The 24,578-nt window shown below is 40.9% G+C and overlaps 1 protein-coding gene across 4 annotated transcripts in view; it reads left to right on the top strand.

Annotated features, from left to right (window-relative positions):
- The window catches only part of mRpL45 (mitochondrial ribosomal protein L45), a 243,815-nt gene that overhangs the window by 218,928 nt on the left and 309 nt on the right, over positions 1-24,578 (top strand). For all 4 annotated transcript variants that reach the window (XM_089589961.1, XM_089589958.1, XM_089589957.1 and 1 more), the window contains exon 5: positions 24,381-24,530. In XM_089589961.1, coding sequence (XP_089446087.1) covers positions 24,381-24,530 — 150 coding nt within the window. The remainder of the gene's footprint in view (positions 1-24,380; positions 24,531-24,578) is intronic.

A 24,578-nucleotide genomic window follows, 5' to 3' on the forward strand; every position in this document is an offset into this window, starting at 1 on the left:
TTAAATGTAAAAGCTATTCTTCATCAGCAAATGGTTAATCTAATTATAAATAATTGCAGCATAGATTTGGCTTATAATAATGTTTTTGAAGAATAAATATGAAGTTATTAAAGAGGGTCAGCTTATTTTTATAGTAAGAATAATTGTGACAACTTATATTAATGAACCTGATTAAGTAGCTTTTCGGCTATTTATAGTTAAAAAATTATAAAGCCAATTATTTGTCGGTTAATCACGATAAGCACTTTCTTATACAAGAGGCTATTTTTTATCATCTAGATATAGATATACCATACAAGACAATAATACCAATGGACTACGCTACTTTTGACTCAACTAAAATAATCTTATATCGCGCTCATTAATAGTCGAAAATGGTAGATGCACTTGACATAACCTATTCCGATCATATCTCTGTACATCGAACAAGCTATGTTCATCGACTATACTGCGCTGCGTCGCCTGTCAAACTAACCTTAACATAATCAATGACATGATTAAATTTTTTCTCTAAAACTGTTCATGTTCAGGACTTGTTTGGTAATTTTTGTTCAGAAAAGCATAAGCTGTAACATATTAAAATTTCAGAACATTTCATTGGGAACCACAATCCTATTGGGTTGGTGCGGAGTCCTTTCAAATGCATCAAACCCTACTATCGTAACCTTGAAGTTCATGTGCCTCAAACGTAAACACTTTAGTTTTAGTATCAGAATTAAAACTTTTAATGAATAAATTCATCGTCAGCAATAAATTGTATAATTTGTAGTAACAGCGGTAAGTTATTACTTGTACTGTTTTTACGGTCTTCGCAGACGAATTTATTACGGAAAGGCTTGATTCTTATAAAAAATATATACTATATATAATAATAAATGCATAACCTACAGAAAATTAATATCTTTTAATTGAACAATAGGATTCTTTTAAGTATCTAGTTCATTAATCAATTTTAATAAGAAAAATAACACTTTCATTGGAAAAAAAAGTATTAAAAGATTGAAACATAACCTTATTTTCATTCTTTTTAACCGTGTGCTATGAGTCAAAGACGAAATCAAAAAATTCACTGATTTGCGTATTGTTAAACAAAACAGCTGCTTACAAAAAATCGTGTAACATAGCTGTAACAGAATCAACATAACGATATTAGTTAATTAATATATATTACTAATCAATGTTTTAAGTAGTTGTAAAATGAGAAATCATTTAATCAAAACAAATTTTTAAGTAATTTGTACATCGCTTTTACGGTTTCCGTACGTAATTTCATAATTATAATTTACCAGTGGCCCCCCGTCTCGGCTTCACCCGAGAATCGCTAAATAAACACCGTAGTGTGTTGACATGTAATGTAAAACGTTTTCAGTTAAAAATTTTACATCTATTTCTGACACTTCTCAGAACAAAAATCTTCTTATTAAAAATATATTTGTTAGGAATCCATACAGTTTATTGGATCAAGTAAAAAGCTGTAAAAATTAAAAAAAATATAATTCTGCTGAAAGGTACCGTGCATTCCTCATGCCATAAAATAATTGTTGGCCCTAAAAGGCCGTTAATTTGCAGTTTCTCCCGTATAATCTATGATTAGGGCTATTTGGTAAAGCTGTAAAGATCGAAAACTCACAAAAAATATGTACTTATAAAAAATTTTTTGCTCCTATCTCACAACTTTATTACTACAGCATCAAAGTCCTGGAGCTTAATCTCTACATTTTTTATCGCCACAAAAATACAAAAACATATTCTACCTATTTGAAAATCTGGAAGATTCAAGAGATTACTATGAGGGTTATAATGAAAAACTAATCTCTCTCTCAATGAATTCTTTATTCATCGATTTTGATGCTACTTAAATCTCGATAACTGTTCAGCGTCATTTTCTTGACGCCTGAAATTGTATTCATTAGAATAACCACTTTTGGCATAGTTAAGACTTCTGTGAGCTCTAAAGACTATTTTTTTCAACTTTATTAGGTTGTAATATATTTGTTGGCAAGGTAGTTCGACATCCGATGACCCTGAAAAGGACCAGTAAGATTTTTAAGTAAACTCTTTCTTGACTGAAGTTTTCACCAAACGTAATTGCCTGTATACTTCAGGATGATCTTCTCTAGCCTGTTATTGTAGCACCACACTACTTGACCGGGAAATTACAACGTTTGAAGCTTTAGAGCTGGTTGTAGAGCTCTTTCCCAACGTCTTCTGGTGTAACATTAAAAACGTTGGTATCTAAAGCTCGTAAAGCACCTTCTTTTTTGTAGACTCAGTTGTTTTAGTCATCTAAGGTGGAGAAATTAGTTTGTGATGTGTAGCTCAAGTTTGTTTTTCCTTCATAGCTGTTAGATTCTCCCAGCGCAGACCTTGGAGAGGATCGGTGATTCCTGGCTTCCCAGTCTTGCGACGAACAACTCTCCTCGTGACGTTGGCCAGTGAACGACTGACTTGGTTTAATAGTAGCTGGCTTTGCGTAGTCTTTTAGTCGACAAATCGTTTTTGAAAATGGTAGTAAAAATGTTTTTGTTGACAAGGTAGTTTAAATTTAGGTGGCCCTTGAAATAACTGATGAGATTGATGGTAAAGTAGGAAACGTTAATACTTAAAGTGGCCCTGGACAGGGGCAGTGGTGAAACTTTCAGCTATTTCTTATCATTACTCTGGATGATGGAGAGATGGTTGCGGGTAGCTTGACTCTTGCCCTCGAAGTCTGTGTGTACGGAGACCGTGATGGAGGGAGGTACGCCGCTCACCAAAGAATATCTCGTCTTCGGGTCGTTCCCTGGATAACCAACCACTCATCGTTAGTCGGGAGAGTGGGCCTGGAGAATACCTTCTCTGTAGGTATGCCCTCGGGATGACCACTAAGAAGGAAGCCGTTGTGGCTACCCTAATTCTTCAGGGCTGTCTTCGCTGGCTTGCATTTAAAGTAGAAAATTCTCTGACGGCACCAGGCCGGATGGTTGAACAGCCACAAAGCTCTCAAGTGTTGGAGCAGGTTGTGCTCCAGCTAGACACGTCTCCTGATTTTCCGCCGGAGACGTTGACGTTCTGACCCCCTATTTTACCGTGGCACTCGGTTATCTTGGTGATTCAGGCTATAAACCGATTTATTTCGCTTGCCCATGAAAGAAGAGTGTCATCGGTAGCCGGGATGCCCAGCTGCATGACGAACTCCTCTGTTTTTGGTGTAGTGCCGATGATCGACTACAATAATCGTCTACTTGATGGAGCATCTTATCACCACTCTTCAGTATCTTTGATTGCGGGGATTTTCAATTTTACCTCGACGCCACCTAGCAAATCCTACTGAACTAAAGCTTAAAGCTGGCTTATTTTAGCAAAACTTTGAGCTTATTCATCGCTATTGTTATCAACTTTTTCAAGAAAAAAACTATGCGAAAACCATCTCGGAATTATCAAGAATCAGTATGCAAAATTTCAGCAAAATCAGTTTAGTATTTTTCGCGGTTAGCGATTACAACGGTTTTAGCGAGTTTGATTTATGTATTAATAAGATTGTGAGAAATGCTTAGTTATTGAAAAACCGTAATTTGGAATGTTTAGATTCCATTATACATAAAAAAGATATAAAAATTATAACTAGTTAAATAAATGACACATTTGGGATTTTTGATGCTTATAATTACTAAGTATTTTATCTAAAAATTTTGTTGCAAAGAGTAATTTTATTTATGTTATTAGCTTAAAGAAAAACTTCTTAAGAGTTATACGATAATGTAGTATAATAAAAGAAAGAAATAGAGAAAAGCATTATAGATGAAAATCGTGAAACTGTATTTTTAACAAAATTTATATTTTTAAGTGAATTTATGTATCATTTTCACAAATTAACTTCTGCATTTGTTTGTATATCCAAATCATCTAAATATGGGCAACTTTAAGTGAAAATTCAGTTGGACCATTGTAGATCACCGTAGTTTTGTTGTACAGACTTCGTTTCTACAAAGTACTTTTTATTATGAGCGATATCTAACGTCATTAATTTTTTGAAATAAACAGTTAAAAAATGGTATTTTCCTAAAAAGTTATGATGTCCTCATATAAGTCTTTTAAAAAAAACAAAAAATTAGTTAAGTTTGATGTGCTGAGTTCACATTTTCTAATGAACTTCTAAAATCTTAAACACTTGCAATTAATAGTATTCTCCATAAATAATGTGTAGCCTTAAAAAGTTCTGAATTGAAAATATATATAAAAATGGTCAAGCTTTCTTTTGTGCAACATACATTTTGTATGACACTCGGAGTAAAATACTGTCTAGTACTTATACTTTAACAAAATCAAACTAAGTACTATTGACGTTTGACTGGTACTTTTTACGAACCTCACATTAAATTCATTAATGACTTGCTAGGTCGAAAGTATATAAAAATGTTCAGGGAATATTTTAATCCATTGAATAAAAGGTTGACATACAATACCAGACAAAACTCAACATTGCTTAGTTTAATTTCGGTAAAGTACGAGTACTAGACAGCATTATACTATACATGTTCTACAAAACGTATGTTGCACCAAAAAAAAAAAAAAACTCAAACATTTAAATATTTTGATTTTAGAACATTTTATGGCTACAGATTCATTAGAAAAAATACTATCCCTTGCCACAGTATGAAAGAATAATGGACTTCCTTTATATGAGACGTTTGAAGATGCTGCAACCACTGTGGGTTTAAGTAATGATAATACTAGAATCTATAGAATGTTAAAGGAAGCTAGCACAATTATGCTTATTTCTCAATAACGACAATTTCTTCTGTAGTTTTTCAATTTTGAAATAATTAAAGGCATTGATATTTAAAAAAGATATAAAAACAATTTTTGAATAAACTTTGTTAATTTAAAAAAAACTATGCACTTCTGCGAATAAATAAATTTTTCGATATTAAAAAAAAATGTTTTGCTTTTAATTTACGTATCGCAAAAAAAAATTTAACTAAAATAGTATCACTCAGGTATTTGCATTTTGTAATTACATAGTTAATTAAATCTAACTTCAGATAAATGATATTTAAAAAAAATGTTATCAAACGGATACGTTAGCAAACTAATAAAAGTTTTTTTCATGGTCTTGAAGATTTAGAAAAATTTCAAAAGTCAGGCCACTTAAAAACCGTGATCTTGTAAGCACGCGTTAACCATGTCCAGCAAAACGTATGGTTTCTCCACAGGGTTCCTATTAAGGATTATCTGCAGGACTACCGCCATTTCCGCTGATCCGCTTCTGCAAATACTCGCAGCGCTTGACATCTGGCAGTCTCAGCGATGTGCCTTGTAACCAGCATCAATACCACGCCCTCACACAGGTAACAGCCCACTTTTTTTTGGAGCCGCTACGTGCTACGTGACCCCGTTCACCACATCTCTAGCACGCTCCTGTAAAGTCTGACACACTGCCAGAAAATGTGGCCAAATCCCAGGCATCTAAAGCAGCATTCAGCCTGGAATTTGGGTCGCATCCTGCAGTATGGTTCGAAATTGATGGTAGTACAACCTAGTCGGCTCATGCGTAGAGGATATTTATTACATTTTTGTCAAATTTTAGATTGCATGTGATGGTCAATCTCGAAAGTGATCACGTATATCGAATAACGAAATAACACCACAGTAGTAGAAGCAGCAGCAGCAGCAGCAGCAGCAGCAGAAGTAGCAGTAGCAGTAGCAGTAACAGTAGCATTAATAGTTGCAGTAGCGAAAGCAGCTCTTCTAAAAAGAGGGCAGCTTCCACTGCCTGCTTCGTGCTTGTTGTCCGTTCTTGGGCAAAGGAAGCACCGTGCTGGACCTAGGCACTCTTTCTTCCGGTGGTTTGTGCTTCCACACCGGAAGCAAAGTTTGGATCTGTTTTCTTCCTTACAGTTGCCCGAAATGTGTTCATTTCCCAGGCATTTAAAACATCTTGTTACTTCATTTCTTCTTCGAATTCGGCAGCTTACAAAGCCAACTCGTAACCTGCCTTCCTTTTCTACTTGTCTGGCAGATGCTTCGTCCACCTTTATTAAAGCCAGCCTCTGTCCTCTGGCATTTGGCTTTAGGAGAGCAACTTCTGGATCCTGGCTCTAATGTCCAAAAGTCCTAGCGGAAGCCTCTTTCACCTCATCTTCCTCTACAATGGCATCCAGGTCTCGGACCTCTAATGTCACTTTTTTGTCGCTCATTTTCACGGTACCCTGTCCAGCTACCGACTTTTGAATTTGCTGTGAGAATGCAGTAGCATTCTCTACAACTTTGGCTTTAATAAGTATGTCTCCTTTTTTTGTAGTGACAACACTTTGGACTGCCACTTTAGCCTTATGTGGGTCAAAGTTCGCCTTCATCGTTCTAAGCACCTTCTCAAAGGTCTGTCCTTTAGCCATCTCCACTACTACTGTTGTTGTAGCGTCCACTCTTTTCTTCCGGCTTGTTTTGTCATTCAGTGAAATTTCTTCTTGTTTGCCACTGCCTGTTTTTTTCCTTAAAGACATAGCCTGCTGGCGTTTCTCAGGACTGTCCGAAAGGCTTCTGTTACTTTTGCTTTGTTATATTTTCTTTAAGGCAGTGTTCAGGGTTCGTTTCTGTACATGCCGTCGGAAATTATCTCATCTTTTTTCCCTTCACTGCAGGGATTCAAATCACGACTTCTAAGCGTTGGTATACAAATTTTCATCCATAAGACAGCCTTTTCTTAGCACCTCTGCCTCTTGAAGATGCTTAAGCGCCGCTTTGAGCCCATTTTTAACAGCGTTCGCTGTGTTGCCGTACTTATCATTAATCAGTTGCATCGTCTCTGTAATGTCATTCGTTGCTAATTGGACTTCATCAGCAACTTGCTGTCGCTTTACTCTAAGCCTAGTGACACTTTCTTCTAAAGAGGCAAGCTCTTCCTGGGTCTGGTGGCTATATGCCGACACGTTGCTAACCTCGGAGTCGCTAGTGCCTATACTCGACAGGCTTTCTCTTCGTCCTTTGTCTGTAAGAAAAGGCCATGGAACATTAAGCAGTCCCTGTTGGCCATGAGATACGTCTTTGTGACCCCCCCCCCCAGAATCCGTGGGGCCTGCGTCAGTCACTCGGGCTTTCACCGGATCGGAACTGCCAGCGGATTCCCTCAGAAAGGTTACCGCCTGGGGTACTTGTTTTGCATCGACGTTTTTTATTGTGGCATCTTTTTTAATGTCGTACTGACCCGCAAAGGCCAGCACTACCCTTTTTTTCCAGAAATAAGTATTTTGAAAGGGTTAAAACCAGGGCAGCAGCCCTCTGTGTTACTAGAGAAAACCGCTACTTGCTCGGGCCGGCCGAAAGTCGCCACTCTCCCTCAGTCCCACCCACAGAGACTGCCCTGGCGTTGAGTAATAAGTGTAAGAATAGTGTTTTTGTGTAATGTATGTATTTGTTGGTACACAACGGTCATCCCAGCGAGACGAGCAGCAGGTGTACAGTCCCAAGACCGCGCAGACAACCCAACAAAACAGGCTGGCGTATGGCACTAAGGTGCCGCTATATAGCCTCCTCAGTGGTAGTAAGCCTAGATTAGTCGGCCCACCACGTCTTTTTTGTTTATGAGGCGTACAGCCACATCAGATGTGGTTACTCAGACTAACCCAAGCCTCATCATCCGGCTTTACCCGTCGCCAGGCCCCCAACGCAAGCCCGAAAAAGGACCTGCCACACGCAATCCAGAACAACCTGTAAGTGTCCCTGTGTTCGTTAAGTATGAGTGTGTGATGCATGTATCTGAAAAAAATGTTTTAACCGCCGCTTACTTCTATACACGACGGGTGCTAGTTTTTGTTGGCCCGCATCAAGCAATGGAACGCCACCCAAGGAAGCAGCAAAAAGCGAAGAACAAGGAGCACAAGCAGAGCGGGCCCATGCATCTACACCGATGGAGGCATGGGGCACTAGTCCCACGTCCACATCGCCGCAGATACACACGCCAACGCCACACACGCCCCCCGATCCACGCCCCCGACCACCACCACAGAGAGCCACCCCAGCTGCCCATCGTCACCTCTTATTTTAAGAGAATGCCCCTATCCGCCACCCGGGGAAGCGCCCGGTATGGAGAAACTAGCAAAAACCCCACCCGGAAGTAGTAGTAGTAGTAGTAGTAGTAGTAGTAGTAGTAGTAGTAGTAGTAGTAGTAGTAGTAGTAGTTGTAGTAGTTTTTTTTTTTTTTTTTTTTTTTTGTGGAGGGAGGGGAAATGCATTGAGGCACACCGCAGGGACAGTGGTAGTGTGGGACTCGGTGGATTTTTTTTTATTAGATCACCTTACCCACTAAAACCCCCCCCCCATGCCGCGTGGCTTTTGATCCACCCTGGAACCGCGTTAGCATTACTTCAGGGTAGAGCCCCCAGGGAGACCATCGCGTCTCACAGCATTAACGAGCTAGCTTGCCACCATTTGCTGGAGGTTCCAGTCCTCTGGAGTCCTTAAAAGGACTTGGGGTCCCTGAGTACCAGCACCTTGTCTAGCTCTTCATAGTAGGCCGCCTACTTAGCCAGCACCACTATAAGCTTAATGCTTTCCCTTGCTGATAGGTAAGAAGTACCCAGTGCAGCGTGGGTCCACATAAGCCTGTCTTTCAACTTAAGGCCTTTCTGCCTTATTTTGATCCTGCTTGGGCCTTATCCCTGGCCTCTTTTAGGGCTCTTCGAAATAGAGGGCAGCTTCCACTGCCTGCTTCATGCTTGTTGTCCGTTGTTGGGCAAAGAAAGCACCCTGCTGGACCTAGGCACTCTTTCTTCCGGTGGTTTGTGCTTCCACACCGGAAGCAAAGATTGGATCTGTTTTCTTCCTTACAGTTGCCCGAGATGTGTCCATATCCCAGGCATTTAAAACATCTTGTTACTTCGATTCTTGAGTGGTAGTGGTAGTGGTAGTGGTAGTGGTAGTGGTAGTGGTAGTGGTAGTGGTAGTGGTAAGGGTAGTGGTAGTGGTAGTGGTAGTTGTAGTAGTAGTAGTAGTAGTAGTAGTAGTAGTAGTAGTAGTAGTAGTAGTAGTAGTAGTAGTAGTAGTAGTAGTAGTAGTAGAAGTTTTTTTTTTTTTTTTTTTTTTTTTTTTTTTTTTTGTGGAGGGAGGGGAAATGCATTGAGGCACACCGCAGGGACAGCGGTAGTGTGGGACTCGGTGGATTTTTTTTATTAGACCACCCATACCCACTAAAACCCCCCCCATGCCGCGTGGCTTTTGATCCACCCCGGAACCGCGTTAGCATTACTTCGGGGTGGAGCCACCAGGGAGACCATCGCGTCTCACAGCATTAACGAGCTAACTCGCCACCATTTGCTAGAGGTGCTGATGCTCTCGAGTCCTGAAAAGGACTCGGGGTCCCTGAGGACCAGCACCTTGTCTAGCGCTTCATAGTAGGCCGCCTACTCAGCCAGCACCACTATTAGCTTAATGCTTTCCCTTGCTGATAGGTAAGAAGTACCCAGTGCAGCGTGGGTCCACATAAGCCTGTCTTTCAACTTAAGGCCTTTCTGCCTTATTTTGATCCTGCTTGGGCCTTATCCCTGGCCTCTTTCAGGGCTCTTCTGAATAAAGGGCAGCTTCCGCTGCCTGCTTCGTGCTTGTTGTCCGTTGTTGGGCAAAGGAAGCACCGTGCTGGGCCTGTACACTCTTTCTTCCGGTGGTTTGAGCTTCCACACCGAAAGCACAGCTTGGATCTGTTTTCGTTCTCACAGTTGCCTGAGACGTGTCCATATCCCAGGCATTTGTAACATCTTATTACTTCAATTCTTCTTCGTATTCGGCAGCTTACGAAGCCAACTCGTAACCTGCCTTCCTCTTCTACTTGTCTGGCAGTTGTTTCGTCCACCTTGATTAAAGCCAGCCTCTGTCCTCTGGCATTTGGCTTTAAGAGAGTAACTTCTGGCTCCTGGCTCTTAAGTCCAAAAGTCTTAGCGAAAGCCTTTTTGACCTCGTCTTCCTCAACAATGGCATCCAGGTCTCGGACCTCTAAAGTCACTTTTCTGCTGCTTATTTTGACAGTACCTTGTCCGGCTACCGACTTTTCAATTTGCTGTGAGAATGCAGTAGCATTCTCTACACCTTTGGCCTTAATAAGTATGTCTCCTTTTTTTGTAGTGACAACACTTTGGATTGACACGTCAGTCTTATCGGGGTCAAAATTCGCCTTCATCGTCTTCAGCACCGTTGCAAAGGTTTGTCCTCCAGCCATCTTCACTACTACTGTTGTTGTGGCGTCTACTTTTTTTTTCTGGTTTGTTTTGTCATTCAGGGGAATTTCTTCTTGTTTGCCACTAACTGTTTTCTTTTTGTTTAAAGACATAATATGCTGGCGTTTCTCAGGGCTGTCCGATGGGCTCCTGTTTCTTTTACTACGTTCTATTTGTTTTAGGGCAGTGTTCAAGGTCTTTTTCTGAACATGCCGTCGAAAATTATCTCGCCTTTTTTCCCTCCACTGCAGCGATTCAAATGACGACTTACAAGCGTTAACGTACGTTTCTTCTTCGTAAAGAAAGCCTTTTCTTAGCACCTCTGCCTCTTGGAGGTGTTCTAGCGCGGCTTTTAGCCCGTTCTTAACAGCGTTCGCTGTGTTGCCGTACTTATCGTTAATTAATTGTAGCGTCTCTGTTATATCTTTCGTTGCTGATTGAACTTTATCAGCCACTTGCTGTCGCTTAACACTTAGCTTAGCACCATCTTCTTCAAAAGAGGCAAGCTCCTCCCTTGTCTGGTTGCTGAATACTGACACGTTGCTGTCCTCGGTGTCGTTAGTGCCTATACTCGACAGGCTTCCTCTTCGTCCTTTGTCCGTTAGAAAAGGCCATGGAACATTTAGCAGTCCCTGTTGGCCATGAGACACGTCTTTGTGGCCCCCCCCAGAATCCGTGGGGCCTGCGTCAGTCACCCGGGCTTTCACCGGATCGGAACTGACGGCGGATTCCCTCAGAGAGGTTACCGCCTGGGGTACCTGTTTTACATTGACGTTCTTCATTTTGGCATCTTTTTAGTTTCGTACTGACCCGCGAAGGCCAGCACTACCCTTTTTTTCCTAGAAATAAGCATTTGGAAAGGGTTAAAACCAGGGCAGCAGCCCTCTCTGTTATCAGAGAGAGATGCTACTTGCTCGGGCCGGCCGGGAGTCGCCACTCTCCCTCAGTCCCACCCGCGGAGACTGCCCTGGCGTTGAGTAACAAGTGTAAGAAGGGTGTTCGTGTGTAATGTATGTATTTGTTGGTACACAACGGTCATCCCAGGGAGACGAGCGGCAGGCGTACAGTCCCGAGACCACGCAGACAACCCAACAAAACGGGCTGGCGTAAGGCACTAAGGTGCCGCCATATAGCCTCCTCAGTGGTAGTAAGCCTAGATTAGTCGGCCCACCACGTCTTTTTTGTTCATGAGGCGTACAGCCATATCAGATGTGGTTACCCAGACTTACCCGGGCCTCATCATCCGGCTTCACCCGTGGCCAGGCCCCCAACGCAAGCCCGGAAAAGGACCCGCCACACGCAACCCAGAACAATCCGTAAGTGTCCCTATGTTTGTTTAGTAAGAGTGTGTGATGCATGTATCTGAGAAGAATGTTTTAACCGCCGCTTACTTCTATACACGACGGGTGCTAGTTTTTGTTGGCCCGCATCAAGCAATGGAGTGCCACCCACGGAAGCAGCAAAAAGCGAAGAACAAGGAGCACAAGCAGAGCCGGCCCATACATCCACACCGATGGAGGCATGGGGCACTAGTCCCCCGCCCACACCGCCGCAGATACACACGCCAGCGCCACACACGCCCCCCGATCCACGCCCCCGACCACCAACATAGAGAGCCACCCCAGCTGCCCATCGTCACCTCTTATTTCAAGAGGATGCCCCTATCCGCCACCCGGGGAAGCGCCCGGTATGGAGAAACTAGCGAAAACCCCACCCGGGAGTAGTAGTAGAAGTAGTAGTAGTAGTAGTAGTAGTAGTAGTAGTAGTCGTAGTAGTAGTAGTAGTAGTAGTAGTAGTAGTAGTAGTAGTAGTAGTAGTAGTAGTAGTAGTAGAGGTAGTGGTAGAAGTAGTAGTGGTGGTGTTGGTGGTGGTAGTGGTAATAGTAGTTGTTTTTTGTTTATTTTTTTCTGTGGAGGGAGAGGAATTGCATTGAGGCACACCACAGGGGCAGTGGTAGTGTGGGACTTGGTGGATTTTTTTTAATAGAACACCCATACCCACTAAAACCCCCCCATGACGCGTTGCTTTAGTTCTATCCCGGAACTAAACCTCGTCTTACGCATTAGCGAGCAAGCTTGCCACCATTTGCTAGAAGTGCCAATCCTGTCGAGTCCTGAAAACTTCTCGAGATTCCTGAGGACTATCACACGTGTCTAGCACTTCTTTGTAGGCTGCAATCTTCTCAAGCGCCACTAGATGCTTTCCCTTGCTGATAAGTACCTGTATCCATTGCAGCTTGAGTCCGCATTCAACTTCATCTACTCACAACTTCAGTAAGTGCATTTGGGTTATACTTTTATCATCATGCGATGAAGATAGGCATTAAACTGGCCAAGCCCGGAGAGGAACCGTGTTAGATAATAATTTACCTTTTCGTGTCCTTTTTTCACCTGTGGTCGCAGAAGCGGTATTAACCGGTGCGTCCACCTTCCCACACAATATCGACTTTACTTCTGTTGCCACGTCGTCAACGTTTTCTGTCGCCTGTTGCTATCGCTTTTGTCATCGGAGCCCAGGAACCTCCCTCACTGCTCCTGCGCAAGCAACACAACAGGAGTTGTTTGTGCTATCATCATAGCAGCAGTGGAGGAGACCGTGCCTACGTGCACGCGATCCTCAGGGACAAGATGCGCTGCACCGAAGTGAGGCGCTCCGAGATTCCCTTCTCGCAAGCGTGATGCCCTATACCTCCGCTCTGTATAGCAGGATCAAGTTGGAGACCGATGCAAGAAGCCATCTTTTGGCTTTCTATGGACCTCCAACGTTAGGCATTAACCGTGCAAGTACCCCGGAAATCCTAGAGACCTCAAAACCACCGTTAGATCGATTATCGTGCCCCGGTTACCAGGCTGCCTAAACATTGCTGAACCACTAGAGTTTTTGATGATAAGATTAGCGGCCATCACTAGCACTGCTTGCCCCGCGGGGTTGGTTCTCGGTTTCTCTTAAGCGATGGCCTTGGAGCTGAATTTGCCAGCCAAGACTATTTCACCACTCTCGCTGTGCCAGCAAACCGCGTCCTTAACTTCAGTGAGCCGATCTCTGAAAACGGAAATCGCAATGTTGGGGGATATGTAGCAACTTATGTAGGTCACATGTACACATCTGATCCACACAAGCCTCTCTCCACCTCTGGTGTCAGAAACAGATAACTTATCGCTGCGGATCAGGATAACCGCACACCCAGTTCTGTTGCTGTACCAGCCGTGATTTGGTAGCGTGCAGGATGGCTCATTTATTAAAAGCAAGTCCACATCCCAGTTACGTGCGAGCTGGTCTAACAGATCATGCGTGAGCACGGTTCTACCGAGGTTTACCTGTAGGATTAACGCCATTTTTGCTGAGCGGCCTGACAGGCGCTCGAAGCGTCCGACACCTAGCAGCACCGGTGACGTGGCTGATGTCCGGCCTCGGGACCACGTTTCCGCACAAGTAGCAGCTCAGTTTTTTTGGAGCAGCTACGTGCTACGTAATCCTTTTTCATATATCTCCAGCATTCCTCGGCCCTGTCAGGTCCGCCACACTGCCTCGCAATGTGACCGAAGCCAAGACACCTGAAGCAGCGCTCAGCCTTGGATTTGAGCCGCATCCTGCAGTTCACATAACTCAGCCTCATGTGGTCCTTCTTGTCAAGAGTTGGAGCCAATGTTGCAGGCACCTCGACGTAGGCAATATGATTTTTTCCCACAATAGCGAAGGAGCGAAGGAAAGTTGCACAACTGCGTCGGGAACCCCCCCCCCCTTCACCGAAGTAGTCCACTGGTGCGGCTTTAACGTCCTGCTCCGTAACCGTTGGATCGACATCCCTTATTTCCTAGATCAGGCGTTGGGCGAGAGTCTTAACGCCGCCAGCGTCCGCCACGGCATTTTTTAATGCCTCGGCGAACGCACCGCGACGCTCGGGCACGGTGTTCTTCAATTCGATTTTTTTTTTTTTTTTTTTTTTTTTTTTTCCGATGGATCCCACGTCCGCCCCGAGCCCCGACAGCATTGACCGTTTTCATTAGGGCCAGTACCTCGGCATACATGTTGCCCTCCGACGTCCTTACCAGGATGGTCTCGGGCCTAGTCCTCTAACGTTTCTCCCGACGTTGACATTAGCCTGCTGTTTAACGTCATCAGAACGTTTTTTATTTTTTGCCTTTTTTTTTCTTTATTGTTTCTGGACTTTCGTCCACTGTTGATCTTTGACTTCGGTAGTGGTGTAGTAGTGGTATTGGTAGTAATAGTGGTATTGTTATTGGTAGTAGTAGCGGTAGTGATAGTCGCAGAGACAATAACAGTGTTAGTGGTAGTGATAGAGGTAGTGTAGTTTTTATTTTGTGGAGGGAGGGAAAATAAATTGAGGCACACCGTAGGAACATTGGTAGTATGGGTCTCAGTGGATTTTTTTCATTAGACCACTAGTAGCCACTAAATCCCCCCTCCTCATGCCGCGTGGCTTTAGTTCCACCCCAGAGCCACGTTAGCATTACTTCAGGGTGGAGACACCAGGGAGAACATTGTATCTTACAGCATTAGCGAGCTAGCTTGCCACCATTGCTAGAGGTGCTGATTCTCCGAGACCTGCAAAGGACTCAGGGTCCCCGAGAATCAACATTCATGTCTAGCTGTCCTTAATAGGCTGCAATTTTTGCAAGCTCTACAATATGCTTGATGCTTTCCTTACCTGGCAAATGATGTATACTTAGTGCAGCGTGAGTTCACATGAATTAAATCTCATTACTTTTGTGGCACTTGGGCTCTTCTCCTACCGTCTTCTAGCGCTTGTCTGAAGACTGGGCAGATTTCATTGCCGGCTTCGTGTTTTGTGTCCCCTGTCTTGCAAAGGAAGCAACGGGCTGTACTACTGCAGTCTTTTTTGTGGTGGTTGCAGCTTCCATATTTGAAGCACAGCTTGGATCGATCTTCTCTTTTACAGTCATGGGATAAGTGACCACATCCTAGACATTTGAATCACCTCGTTACCACTAGTCTTCTTCTAACATGGCAGGAGACGAATCCAACTTTGACCCGGCCTGTATGTTAGATTTCCTTGGAAACTGTTTCGTTAAAAGTTACCAACGCCATTTTTTGCTCTCTACCGTTCGCCTTAAGGAGTTGAACCCTTAGATCTTGGTTTTGGTCTCTGATAATCTTCTCAATGGATTACTTGATTTCTTCTTCTTCGACAATACTGTCCAAATCTCGGATCTCCAGTGTCACTTTTTGTGCAGTAGTAACCACCGTCCCTTGGCCCACTACTGACTCTTCGACATGTTGAGAAAACTTATCGACATCCTTAACTCCTTTGGCTATTAGAAGCAAGTCTTTTTTCTTGGTGGCAAAGACTCTCTGGACCACTGCACCGGTCTGTTCAGGATTAAATCTTGCCTTTATTATCTTAAGTCCCCCGGCACAGGTTTGTCCTTCCCCGACCTTTACCAGAATTTTTGTCAGCGTATTAAAGCTTTTTTTGCGTTCTCCTATAATTGGAAGGAACCTCTCTCTTCTCGCCATCGCTAGTTCTCTTTTTTTTTTTTTTTTGAGGTCTCTGCTCTTTGCCATTTTTCAGGACTTTCTGAGGGACTCCTGTTTGGCGTCGTCCGTGTTATTTCCTTAAGGGCAGTGTCTGAAGTTTTTTTCTGCACCTGCCGACGGAAATCATCTTCTCGTTTTCTTGTATTGCAATGATGCAAAACTCTCCTTCTACTTTATACTGTAGTACTCTTCTTTGACACTTAGTGATTCCCTTCTAACAATAACTGATTTGAGATGTTTGAGAGCATTTTTAAGGCCATTCTTCACAACGTTTGCCGTGTTACCATACTTTTCTAGAATTGCTTTGAGCGTCTTTGCAATTTCTCTTGTTGCGTTCTTTTGGTTCCGCCTCGCTTTTAGATCTGCATCGCTTTCCATACATTCAAGCTCTTTTTTTGTCTGATTACTGAAAACAGTAACGTTGGATTCCTTACTCACGTTACTGCCAACACTCAAGAGACTTATTCGTCGTTTCTTATTTAATAAAGGCCACGGGAAATCCAGTAGTCCCTGCTGGCCATTAACAGCGTCTTTGTGCCCCCCCTTTTTCCCCGGAATCCGTGGGGCCTGCGTCAGTCACCCGCGCTTTCACCGGATCGGTACTGCCGGCGTATTCTCTCCGAGACGTTACCACATGGGGTACTTGTTTTTCATTGACAATCTTCATTTTGACATCTTTTTTTAGTGACGTGTAGACTAGAAAAGGCCAACATTACCTTTTTTCCCTAGAATAAACATTTGGAAAAGGTTAAAAACCAAGGCAGCAACCCTCTCTGTTTCCAGAGAAGGGTGCTACTTGCTCGGGCCAGCCAGGAATTGCTACTCTTCCTCAGTTCCACCCGCGGAGACTGCCCTGGCGTTGTGTACAATGTGTGAAGGTAGTGATTGTGTATAGTGAATGTTTATGTAGGTAAACTACGAGTGCCCCAGCGAGGCGAGCAACAAGCATACAATGCCACGACCGGAGCAGCAAACCCGCCGAACGAGCTGGCGTGAACAATGCAGTAAAAGTGCTTTCAATTACCGTGGCATGGCCCACACAATCGGCAACCACTCAACCGATTGTGGAAAAACGCTCGAAGAAGTAGTAAAATAAAAAAAAATAAAAAATAAAATAAACACCTTTTAATAATTACTACATTTGTTCTGTAACATTCTCCTGGCCACCAATATTATGCAAACTTAACTTACTTACGACCAGTTTTAATGAAAGTACCGCTCAACGTTCGTACGTCGGCTATACGTACTAGACGATTTGAACCGTGAAATATTCAACACTAGAGAGTGTGGCGGGGCAGATGGTGATTCAGAACGGCTGTCATAGCCTTCCTTACGGCGACGACGCGCTCGGGAGCGCGTCTGACTAAAGACGTTGCAGAGCATTCGTCACGGCTGTCCTCACGGCGATGATGTTCTCGGAAATGCGTCTCGGCTAAAGGAGTTACAGAGTGGTTGTCATGGCTGTCCTCTTGGTGATGATGTACTCTGGAACGTGGCGGTTTCGATGGGGTTTTGTTGTCCGAGCCAGCCGTGGAGCCAAGGCCGTGGCGAAAAGCTCGGTAGCGCAGCAAAGATATTGGAAGTGTCGGTGGCCTGCCGTCTCAGCCAGCTGCAGAGTCAAGGCCGTGATGAGATGTTGGGGAACGCTGAGCTGTTGGAGACGCGAAATGATCGCTACAGCCGTCATTACGGTGACCATGTGCTCAGAAGCGCGTCGGGTTGATGAAGTCGCAGAGCGGTCATCACAATTATCTTCACGAGGACGGTGCGCTTGGGATCGTGACAGAGCTGGCGGAGGTGACGGCGGCTCGTCGTCTGAGTCAGCTGCAAAAATAAGGCCGTGACGTGACGCTTGGGTGCGCGGTAGGGCATCCATCAGGTAATGTCCAGGGCTATGGCGTGGTAAGTGAATGTGAACACCCGCAGGATGGTCATATAAACTAAGGTGCGCTGAGGTTGTTCGCAGTGTGACGAGGTGATCGGGTGCGTGACCAGGTTGGAGGCGACGCCGGGAAGACGAGATAAAAGGTGCCATCTTTCACGAGTTTAGGGCTCGGGCTATGACTTGACGCACGAAAGCGCGGAGAGGCTTGTGGAAGTGACGGCATCTCTGTGACTGCGCCTTCCACTAGGTTAGGGCCAGAGCAGAACTGTACCGTTCCAGAGCTTGATGGAGTTGACGGAGACATAGGACGAATTTTCGGGCCAAAACGACCATTTGCAAGTCGACGTTGACCTCGGAGACGTGACTGGGCCTTTCGAGATGTTGGGAGCTCTACGTCCCAGCACACTCGTTTCTTTCCAGTTTTTGATGTGACCGCTGCCTTTCTTTTTCTTGATAGCAAGTTTTCTTCCCGGGTTTTGGCACTGTAATGTTGAATCACAAATGCAATGAGGATTCTTGAGATTCACGTAATGGTTTATTTTAGAAAATATACAAAATTGGCTTCTGATCGTAAAGAGCTTAAACTGCCAACTGCCTCTTTTCTTTATACCGAGGTTATATTTAAACCAGGTAAGTCGTGGAAACAGAGAAAACAAAATATAAATTTGACGAGAGCTTCAGAGTTATCGAACAAGGAAGCTTCTGGAATTCCACAGAACGCTTTTCTACTTCGTATCTCTGGACACTCAGAGATATATACGCCCCCGATAATAATTTCAATTACCGTGACATGATCCACACAACCGGCAACTATTCAACTGATTGTGGAGAAACGCTCGAAAAAATAGTAAAATAAAAAAAAACACTATTTAATAATGATCTTGTTTGTTCCGTAACAGGTTGCAAGGGTACTTGCATGTACAAAATCCTTCTTATGCGAACATTTTGCATAAGTTTGAAATGTTATTAAAACGCGTCTTAGAAAGCACTTAAAGTTTACATTTTAAACACCTATCTTACGCATATATAATTACCGTTCTATGTTTTCACAAAGTGACCCACAAAAATTTTATTGCATTCTCTTTAATATACTGCGGAAAAAGTGTGTTTGTGTGACTGTCCGCATAACTCCAATTTTAGTTAATTAATCTCTCTGATTATTTATGTTTCAAACATTATTTTCCTCGTTAGTTACTGTAAAGTAACCTGTATGCATTTATATTTTAGTGTGAAATGTACTTATTATAGTTAGAGAGATTAATAAGAATCCCTTTCTCAGCACTTAAAGTTCCTCATACAGCCCCCGGGCCCAATAAAAAATAAGGTAAAAAATGATTAGTTTTACCGTTAATTTAGTCAATTCCCTTAAAGCCGCCTCTCTCACTTTTCTATAATTCACTAAGCTTATTTTACAGTAGATATTAAAAGTTGAAGTTAAACATTTATAATTCTTTTTAAATAAATTAAAAAAAACAATCTTAAATATGTTTTTAAAAAAATTTTAGTTATCATAAAAGTGTAAATCATTACATTACACTTCATTTCTTTTAGTTCCCTGTATTTCTGTTTTACTTTCTTTACCATTTACAGAAAGTATTTGTTAAATACGATATCTTAGATTAAAAATCTTTATTAAGTAACGATTACATGGGCATTTGAATTTCATCCAAATTTTTTATTTTATGTACCATATTGTAATTGATAATTATTTTAGTATAAGGGGTATGGGGTATAATAAATAGAGCAGTTACTATACTTCATAAAAAATAATTCTATATTCTGCGTGCAGAGCATAGTATGAGAGCTTTTTTTGATCTTATTGTTTTCCTATATTTTTTAATATGTTGTCACCATTTTGTAGTAATTATAAATGGTAGGGGGAGGAAGTTAGTTCAGAAAGCATGTAGTGGGCTAAGCGCAAATTGTATGTGTATGTAAAACTGGGTGTGTATTCTTGTGTGTGTTTGTTTATCTAACGTTCCACGTCAACAATGCTTTATTTAGGGCCAAAATCAACCATCAGCAAAAAAACGTAAAGGAGCTTAAAAAGTTAGTATTAATAAGAGCTTTCAAAATCCAAATTCGTCAGTAATGAATGTAAAGTAGATAAAGCCAAATAATTTTTTTTAAATAATAGGACACCGCAACAGAGCAAAATCGTGTATTTTTAATAATTCGACGCTTGAAAAACATGTTCTTATTTAAATTTGCATTGCATTTTACTGTAAAAATAATTGATCTTAATTCAGCTGCCTGTAATATAAATTTTTAGTTTGCAACTATTAAAATGTTATAAATAGTCATAAATTATTTTTAAGCATTATGCATGAAATTATTTAGCTACTCTTACGTATTTTTGTACAGTTACGTTATTTACTACCACTATAAAATCATGATAAAATGATAATGCTGAATGTATACAGCAACTTAAATGTACAGTTAATTGTTTTTCTTTCCTAAATCAGTACGTAATATCATTGACACGTATTGTTTTTTTCGCTTCAGACGCTACATTGAACTGTATAGCTGAAGTATAACAAGATAAACCGTTAATTTATTAGTATTAGATAACCGTATTTTAAATAATTTTTAGTATCTTTTTACGTTACTGACGCCATTCTGAATACAATATTTTAATTTTGAATAACGCTCAATGGATTTCAAAAGTACTTATCAGTTTCAATATTTTCACTCCCTACAAGTTTTTTTATTGGTGATAAATTTTCGACCTTGAGATGGCAGTTTTGACTTGGATGGTTTTGCAAACACACTCACACATAACTAGTGGGACTTTGTCGCTTACAACGCCAACTCCTCACCATTTATGGTTATTTAATGATAATATCATATAATAATGTAAAATATATACAGGAAGATTAGTGAAAACCACCGTACTAAGCTCTGCGTGCAGTAACATACGTGGTAAGATCCAAAAGTTTCCGGCCTTCCCACATTACGTTAATCGGAGACACAAAACTAACCTATCATTAAATTACTAGATTTTTAGTTACCCACCCACAATAGAAGATATCAAGTTATTTCATTTCATTAGAAAGATATAGCATTTTAAAGTCAGATAGTCGATTAATAATTCGAAATGGATAAAATTGAGTATCGAGCTGTGATCTAATTCTTAACGAAAGAAGATAACACACCTACCGAAATCAAACATCGTTTGAATGCTGTATACGGGCAATCTTCTCCTTCGTATTCCACCGTGGGCAAAGCATGGGCAAAACAATTTCGTTTGGGGAGACAATCAATTGAAGATAAACCTCGTCCAGGACGCCCATCCGAGGCCATTACAACAAGGCCGGGACAACGCCCCGGTTCACACATCAGGTGTTTACAAGACTGCCATTAAAGAATGCGGTTTTACTGAGCTCGATCATCTATCGTATAGGCCTGACTTGGCCCCAAGTGACTATTATTTATTTTCAAAATTGAAATCGGGCTTACGAGGAAAAAAATTTAACGCTAATGAAGAAGTGAAGTCAGCGGTTTTGTCACATTTTCAAGGGAAAAATTCAGGCTATTTTTTCAAGGGTATAGAACTGCTGATTAAGCGCTGTTAAAAATGTATTGAAATAAAGAGTGATTATGTTCAAAAATAATATAAGTGGTTCGAGATTTTTCTTTCATTTTATAGTTCAGGCCGGAAACTTTTGGACCTTACTACGTATAATTATTCTTATTATACTCAACTTACTGCACTAGGTACCCCTGATGACAAAATAACGATTTATTGAAAAATAATACATGGAAATTATATTATGGAATACAGTTTGAATCGTAATATTTGTATCACCGAAGACATTTTTTATTTTTTTTTTTTATCTTGATGGAGCGAGGAGATGAGAATCTTTATAGATATCGCGGGTATTTCGGTGGTAGTGTCAGATCTACCCGGTGTGCCTACCAACTATAAACACTAAAAACTAACCTTCCCGCAGAATTAGTCCGTTAGAACCACTCCCTTCGAAGAGAAAAAGAAAAATGGAAAACAACGGAGAATTTCGGAGACCAGCTCACTCTTTAAGAAATAGTAGGGGGGGTACTTACGCTCCTGGACTAAGCTCTCATATTGGCTTGCGTCGGAATAGAGTTTGAGGAGCTTAAATTTTAGTGTTATTGTGTATGCGTATGATATCGAAGTCCGCTGTATATTGTGTACTAGGAAGTGTAGTTGTAGTTGGTGTAAGTGTTGTATTGAGTTGCCGCGAGTGCAGTTGATATGTTAAACATATGAAAGTCGCTGGTCTAGCTTGATGACAAGGTACATAGCTGAATAGCTCCAGTCTATTTCTTCTTCGTTAGCCCTTATCTTCTGCAGTTTCTTTCTTGGATTTTTCCAGGAGACGAGCATAGCTATAGTCTTGCCTCATTGACGACCAGTTTCCATAGACTACGTGAGTAGTGAAGAGTGACGAAATGCTTATTTAGAAGGGTAGTGTACCAAGAGTGTTGTTTTAACGTGTAGCTGACCACGATGTCGCGTCGTTTGCGTAGACATACGTGTTGATGTCTTCACGCTGAGACAGGTCGTGGTACAAAATGGTGAAAAGGGTGGGTGAAAGTTTAGAGCCTTGTGGGACTCCAGAGGTTATTCAGCGGGGGTCGGACAGAAAGTCGCTGACTTTAACGCGGACAAATCTGTCAAAGAGGTAAGATTTCATGGTGTTGATAAGGTAATGCGGAAAATCTAACTGAATAAGTTTGTACAAAAGGTCCTTCTGACAACCTCTGTCGAAGGCCTCCTGCACATGTAGGAAGGCTATCGTGGCAAAGTTCTTGTGGATTCGGCTCTCTGAGGGATCTTCGGTGACTCTCAGAAACTGGTGAACTGCCTTTAAGCCATTCTGCACTTTTGGAAGGATGATTTCTCTCCGTGATGTGTTTGTTTGGACAGGAAACGATAACGCTTTCGGTAATTTGCAGGGTTAGGAGAGTGAACTAATGGGTCTATGGAATACATTTTTAAGCTCCAAGAGATCGTATTTAACTGAAATTAAAAAAAAATTTTTTTTAAATAAAAACACAGAACACTGCAATAGATAAAGTATAATGTATAATGTGTATAATAAAATCTGTTATGTACATTACGTAAACGTGCTTTGTAAGGAATATTTCCTTGGTGGATAGTGCGCTATAATTTCTAATTAGTCATCAATCTATAACACAAGCCTGCAATGTTTTTTTCTTTTCAGTCCAATTGTCATATCCTAAGTATTTTTTTGCGCTGAATCCGAATCCGTTGGCTAAATTGCTCTATCACGTCAGGATTTTGAGCAATCCTAACCTAAAAGTGCCAAAAAGCGTGTTTTTTGCACTTTTGCGCGTTGAATATCTCAAAACTATAGAATGATAGGTTAAATCAGACAACGGGATCGTTTTCAGCATGCCAAAATCCACACAAAACCATACCGAATGCGTGAAATTTGGAAAAACTTTTTTTGTAATACTGAAAAGAAAAACTTCTTGGCACGAAATCGACGATTTTTATTAACAAATGATGAAATTGGATAATTTTAACCAACCGAATCGCTACTATTATTATCATTATCATAATAATAATAATTATTATTATTATCATTGTTGTTGTTGTTGTTTTTATTGTTATTGTTATTATTATTGTTATTATTATCATTATTATTATTATTATTATTATTATTATTATTATTATTATTATTATTTCGAATTGATTAGAAAGATGAAATACATTTCAAGCGACAAGAAACAGATTTTAAAAGAATCGCGATTTTGTGTCCACCATTTTGAATTTTCATAGCATGTTTTTATGTGCTTGTAATGGATGACTTTATTAACATCAATTACATAAATTTTATTGATTTAAATTATTAAAAAACGAGGTGCAACGATGATATCATTTGTTAATAAAAATCGTCGATTTTGCGCCAAGAAGTTTTTCTTTTCAGTATTACAAAAACAGTTTTTCAAATTTTACGCTTTCGATATGGTTTTCTGTAGATTTTGGCATGCTGAAAACGATCTCGTAGTCTGATTAGCCCCATCATTCCATAGTTTTGAGATATTCAACGCGCAAAAGTGCAAAAAACACGTTTTTAGGCATTTTTAGGTTAGGATTGCTCAAAATCCTGACGTGATAGGGCAATTCGGTCAACGGATTCGGATTCAGCGCGAAAAAATACTTAAGATACGACTATTAAATTGAAAATAAAAAAAAATAACCCGTTCATTGCAGGCCTGTGTAATTCTTATCATTAGTTATGAGTATAATGTTGTATTTGCTTTATAAGTAGCGTTAACTTAGGTACGTGGACAGCATTTTTTTCAATACAAATTCGAGTTATTCATAGGGCAAAGTCAAAGTTAAGCAGACAGTCAGATCGACATAATGTTTTTGGTTATACAATTTGGTAATGCGTAAAGCTTGTATAAGTCACTTACAAGGATTATTATGAGGACAAAATCATACTTACGCGGTCAGTCTGCATAACTTCCTAATGTTATTAGTTTATTATTTTAGAAATACATAATGTCTACATAAATCACCTTTTATAAATAAATATATGCATATGTATATGTTTCATGTGAAATAAAGTAAATGAATAGTTTAAAGAGTATTATCTGTTAACATTTTTAGAATCGAATCGATATTATCGAAAATGGTTTTTGTTCTGAATTTCACCTACAATAGGCACTTAATGTCTTTCCGCAATAATGAAGAATATTTTTACATTAATATTTTTATAGTAATATTTTTATTCAAATATGCTGAGTAATAATATTATTCTTTTTTGCTATAGGAGATGCTTTACAACTTGGAAAATAAAAGTATTGTTTGGAAATACATCAAGTCACTTGAACCAGCTAGAATTGTGCATGCAAGGTGTACACCTGTTTTAAGCAATGATAATTTATTTGCTCAAGTAACAGTTAGACTCCATTCAGAACAGGTAACATCTTATTTTTCATCATGTGTTTTTTAAAGGGCATTTAAAGTC

This window comes from Copidosoma floridanum, unplaced genomic scaffold, assembly GCF_036245765.1.
Source record: "Copidosoma floridanum isolate Cflo_tuat_1 unplaced genomic scaffold, Cflo_Japanese_pri ptg000011l, whole genome shotgun sequence".
NCBI classification, from domain to species: domain Eukaryota; kingdom Metazoa; phylum Arthropoda; class Insecta; order Hymenoptera; family Encyrtidae; genus Copidosoma; species Copidosoma floridanum.